Source organism: Alligator sinensis, unplaced genomic scaffold, assembly GCF_000455745.1.
Source record: "Alligator sinensis unplaced genomic scaffold, ASM45574v1 scaffold448_1, whole genome shotgun sequence".
Lineage (NCBI taxonomy): Eukaryota > Metazoa > Chordata > Crocodylia > Alligatoridae > Alligator > Alligator sinensis.
The window spans coordinates 2,863,272-2,869,077 of NW_005841870.1; the positions used below are offsets into that span (position 1 = coordinate 2,863,272).

General features: G+C 38.2%; 1 protein-coding gene across 2 annotated transcripts in view; it reads left to right on the forward strand.

Moving 5' to 3' along the window:
• The window catches only part of THBS2 (thrombospondin 2), a 44,351-nt gene extending 40,299 nt beyond the window's left edge, over positions 1-4,052 (forward strand). For both annotated transcript variants that reach the window (XM_025194957.1, XM_006016991.3), the window contains 2 exons: positions 398-537; positions 1,950-4,052. In XM_025194957.1, coding sequence (XP_025050742.1) covers positions 398-537; positions 1,950-1,957 — 148 coding nt within the window. In that variant the 3' untranslated portion in view covers positions 1,958-4,052. The remainder of the gene's footprint in view (positions 1-397; positions 538-1,949) is intronic.
• Positions 4,053-5,806: the final 1,754 nt, after the last annotated feature.

Below are 5,806 nucleotides of genomic sequence, written 5' to 3' on the forward strand. Positions count from 1 at the left end.
ATTTGGGAACTGAACAAAAAGAATCAAGTTCTCTTACATCTCTAGTATGACTCCAGATGAGTCAGCTAAATTATGTGTCTATGCCACTGGCTAATCTCTGAATGTAAAAGGACATGCAGTTTATCCACATTAAATGAGCAACCTTCCTTGACATAGTTAAGGCTAGAGGACTTGGCTGTACTAAATAAAGGACTGAGAAAATATTTGCAGATGATGTGTCACCAGGAAGGTACAAGATACCATAAAGGAATGACCCATATAATTAAATTGTAGTATCAGGGGGTATCTGTGTTGAAACGTAACACCACATTGACTCTTGAAAGCTGTTACTACAGCCTTAACCTTGAGAGATGCTATTTAGTTACTATATTAATCTAAAACATATTCTTCTTTACAGAGTTTCTGTGTATGAGGGGAAACAGGTCATGGTCGACTCTGGACCAATCTATGATATGACCTTTGCTGGTGGAAGATTAGGCCTTTTTGTCTTCTCTCAAGAAATGGTCTACTTCTCTGACCTCAAATATGAATGCAAAGGTTAGTTACAGAATTACCTGGAAAGGGCCAGTGTATGAATATGTATGCAGCAGGGCAGAAAGACAGTAATGAAATGTATCCTCCAATTATTGAATAGAATCCTTAGTCTGCCAGTCATTTTGGAATAATCTAATCACTTCTTAATTTTCAATAAAAAGGAAGAAGTTTATCTATTCATGTCTTGGAAAAAAGGAGAGCTTTAAAAAGGCCAGATTTAAAGCACAGAACTCCTTGCAGGCTACATCTAGACCCAGCCTCAGTAGTGGGTTGAGTAGGGTTACCATATATCTGGGTTTTTCTGGACATGTCCTCTTTTTTGGTCCTTCTATCTCCGTCTGGGAGGTTTTCTGAAATATCTGAAAATGTCTGGGATTTTGCTGTGTCTCCGCTTTCCTGGCATTTACTGGCTTACCCCAGCAAGGAGCTGCTTGAGGCTGGGGAGAGCAGGGGAAGGCAATTGGAGGCATCACATGCCTCTGCATGGCCTGGCAGCTGCAGGCACATAACTCTGTGGGGAGCAGGGCTTGGAAGGCCAGGGCTGGGGACTGTCCATGTGTGTGTGCACGTGTGTGTCTGTGGATTGGTGTACAAGGGGGATGGGTGCCTGGCAGCACTGGGGCTGCAGTAGGGCAGGAAGGTGCGGGGGGAAAAGGGTCCTTTGAGGGCAACAGGGAGCTGTATGGGCAGCAGGGCTGGGGGACAGGGGTCTGCAGGTCAGAAGTGAGGGGCAGCAGCAGGGTGTGGGGGTGGGGGCTGTGGCTTGGGAGTGAGGGGCAGGGGCAGGAGCAGGACATGGGCATATCCCTCCCCCCCTCCCCCACCACACACAGGTGTCCTCTTTTTTGAAACTGGAAATATGGTAACCCTAGGGTTGAGTGGCAGCAATGGTGGGGCATGGCACAGGGGTCAACACAGCCATCACTTGCTTCTCCTGTCACTGGGGCTGTGGCTGGGATTTCTGCTAGCTCTGCCCCCAGATTCCTGCTTTTTTATATATCCTCACAGTGAAATGGCTCCTCAGTCTGGATGTGGCCTACTGGCACCTTTGACATACCTCATTTAAAATAATGTGTGGATATCCAGTATCTACCAGATATTAGATATTATATTAGTGTGTTACAGGCATATGCAGAGTTATGAATATCCCCTCTTTAAGGAGACATTACAGGTGCAGTAGATAGTTTGAATGATTATTTTTATGCATCATGCATCCTCCAGAAATTTTTAAAATATAAAAATCATTTATAGATTATCATTTTATTATATTTTCACATTTATAATTAAACAAACTCAAGACAGGAAAAGGCATATTGTAACGCTAGGTTGCTTTCCCTTACTATTTCACATGTACTTTATTCCATATCAAATATGATAGAACACTAATTCATATCTATTTTTCTCTTCTATTTTAGATTTCTAAAAAATGGGTGTTATGTTACCAGCAAAGTACTGTAGATGCTGTGCAACCTAGACACCTCAGCACATTCTGGTACTCCCAATTTCTGTCTTTGTGTACCTCCTCTTCCTCTGGCCTTCTGTTCAACCAACCTTATACCTCCTGGTTGCCAGGCATGGCTCAGCCAGTCCTAGACCAAAGTGCCTTCTCAGTACTAAGACTCATGGGACCTAAATGTGAGCGTCCAACCCACCACTGAAGCAAAAGCAGATTGATACATTAGGACATTTTGGTAGGGTGAAAACTTAGCAAGACTTGTTTGTTTGTTTATTTTTTAAAAAAGGAATGACGTTTACATATAAAGTGTAATTACTTGATGTATTTATATATATATGGAGGAAAGGGAGATAATGAATATCATCCATTGTCTTCAAATAAGGAAAAAAGTGTTAAAACCACTTTTTATATGTAGGGTTGACACTTTGCTTGCTCTGATCAGGGCTTGACTTCACTAACACACAGCCTCTGAGCCTAATTTCAGCAAAATAACAAAGGGACCAAACCGAGAACGTCTATTCTAATAATGAAGAAGCCATTGGAGAATAAGATGAAGGCCATATATGAAGATGGCTTGATGCGAAAAGATGTTCTTCAGAGGATAAGGATGCCTTAAGTCAGTGGCATGCAACTCATACAGCCCACTGCACAGAGCCAGGTCCACATCATCAGGCCCATGGAACTGCTCAGGGGTCTGGATATTTGGTGTTAGGATGAGTGGTGGCAACATTAATTGCTGTGGCTCTAGGAGCCACAGCAATTAATGCTGCCACTGCTCCATACTGCCATATTTCTAGACTTTTAGGAAACCCCACGGGTCAGATGGCATGGACCAGATATGGCCTATGGGCAGTATCTTGGTCACCTCTGCTTTAACTAACATCTTTTAAGATTATAGATGGTAGAAACATCATATTTGTAGTTCAAAGTAATGTTGGCCTTGAATAACAATACATGTTTTATGTATGGGTTCAGTCAGGACAAACTTGAGCTAGAATTCAAATTCCAGTGTAACAAAGAAGAACAATTCAAATAAGCTCTTAAAGGCATCACCACTGTCAACATGGCTTTCTCAAAACAGTTTCTAGTTGGCCAGTGCCATCTTGCTTTTCATAATAAAAATATTTTATGACATCTGGAATAAATTGAACCTGAATAACTTTCCCACCTCTGCTGCAAAAAGCACTTTGACATCCTAAATCCTCATCTGGGTTTTTGAAAAGGTGGCAACATTAGTGTTACCAAATTTGGGAACATATGAAATTAAGGTTCCAGTTATACATATTTTGTTAATCCTTATTATAGGTATCACATGCAGCTGCCTTATCTGATAATTTATTTTAAAGCATGCCATGCAATGTGTTAGTAGTACTTTAGCGAATGATGCTAAAAGAAGCTGTTTAGAGCACATATCACCATATGTAGATATTGCAAAAGCAATGTATTCATTTTTAAATACATCATTTTATGAGGTTATAATCAAGCATGATCTCCTGATTAAATGAATAATAATGAATAAATTATAAATGGAACCTTAATATGCATACTGTTACCTTAATTTACAGTGTTACATATTGTTACCCATGTCTGCTGTATATAGAACTTTTTAAATAATACTGAAGGCGTACCAGTGTTTATTTTAAGCAGATACAACAGTTACTTATCTATACAATAGTATAAACATGTTTAACACTTTTGTTTGTTTAAGTTGTATGAGCTTTGTTCAAAAACAAACACTTGATGGTGTAATTTTATTCATACATGGGGTTTACTAAAAGCACCATACCATATTTCTGCCATTATTGTAAGGCACTGTGACATAAATGCTGACTCAGTTTTTAATTCCCTTTTGAGTAGATTTTATTGCTATATTCATTAGAGAGAATCCACAATTTCTGGCTTTATTGCACATTTTATAGTGTTCATTTCAACAGTATTTTAAAAAATCCTCCCTGTGAGGCTTTTGAGTTTGTTGCAGTTCATACTTTTGGTGTTTCAAATTGTATCTCCAAATCCCAGTGAGAATGTTGGGGGGAGAATTCATTAAATGAAATGACTGTAATGGCTGTGTAGGGTTCTTTGTTTTTGTCTTGTTTTGCCAAAGTGAGACATCAGTGTGTGGAAAAAGATGTTAATATTTAGATTGTACCATAATTTTCCGATTCTATATAAATTATTTATGATGTTTTTCCTTTTTTCTTTTTCTCTTTTATTTTCCTTTGTGAGCACATGTGTGAGAGAGAACCGGAGATCAATGCAATTCCACTTTGTGTTGCCAAAGATTGTAAATAATTATTTATTTGTTTACACAGACAAAATTTAACCAGTTAACATCCTGATTCATTTAGTCAGTTACCCAGCTTCTATATATATATATAATTATATATAATATATATATAATTATATATAATATATATATATTTTAACAACTAATGATAGGAAATAAACTGTAAAAAGGTTTTACATAAAAATATCTCTTTACCTTTTTTATAGTTAAATGTTTCTTTTTTAAAAAGTACCATGCCCTGAAGCTCTTGGTTACCTATACAAGCCTGTTGCTTGGTTACAAATCATTTTAAACAAACCTGTTGCTTGGTTACAAATCATTTAATGTCTTTCAAGGATGTAAACAGTAGGTTTCCTGGTGTCATTGACATGAAACACAATTCCATGTAAACCTCTTCGTCTCCTGTTACGCCACCCAATGTTGTTTTATTTATGTTACTATAATTGAGAAATTCATGACTGCTTCTTGTCATTGTCAAACAGATACATTTTTCTGCATTGGATCTTGGCTTACATGGTTGGACACACATGTAGCCTGATCCCATAATTGTAACTCTCCTGAGTCCCAATTAAGTCAGTGGGAGATAACCATGTGAATAAGGGCTGCTGTCTTCATGATTAAGGACTTGGAAAATGAATGCTTAGTAGTGATTTAAGCAGAATGGGAAACGACAAGAGATTCTCAGAACAACTAGGAGAATCTTGCCAGCATTATGTGTTGCATTCATGTGTAGAAGGGGTAGCTGAGATGGCTTAGGAAAAACAAAACACAGATCAGGCTAAAACTCCTAGTTTTGAGGAATAAACTTGAGCCCTCCTTTAAATTGCTGAATAAGGTCTGACATATATCCATATTTCAGGGCTTCAGTAGACTGGAAGCGACAGGTTGTTTTGATAGCCTATATTATGTGGCATCCACAACAAAAAACATGTACATAAGAAAGTCATTTACTCTTGTTATAAGACACAACCCATACTGATTCCAATCTTCAGTCATTTTGGGAGCTATGTATCCACTATTTGTACTGCAGGGACAAAGATGGTAAAGATTGTAATTCTGTGCCCAACAAACTGATGGAAATAAATAAGTCTGCAAACAACAACACAGCACAAGTATTGGGGCTCAGAAGAGAAAAGAGAAGAAAATAGGCTGATAAGCAGGCACTTAAATGAATAAATCAGTCTGCATAATAAAACAATCACATTCTCTGATTCTTGTTCATAATTCTAATCAGATGAGAACTAAAGGTTTTGAATGAATTGAAAACCACGTGGCTAACTTTTGAAAAAAAAAAACAAAACTTTTGCAGTCTTGGCTCTTCTAGCTTCCAGATGGAAATGCAAAAATATGGGTTGAAATACCAAGATTGAGGCCATTTGTTTTAGTGTGGGAAGCAGTGGGTGTGACTACACATGCGCTTTAATGTGCTACTGCTCATCAAAGCGTCACGTCAAAAGCAGTGCTAACATGCTAATGAGCAGCAGAAATAGGCTACTGTGCATTAAATGTCACTAAAAAGGCATGTGCTT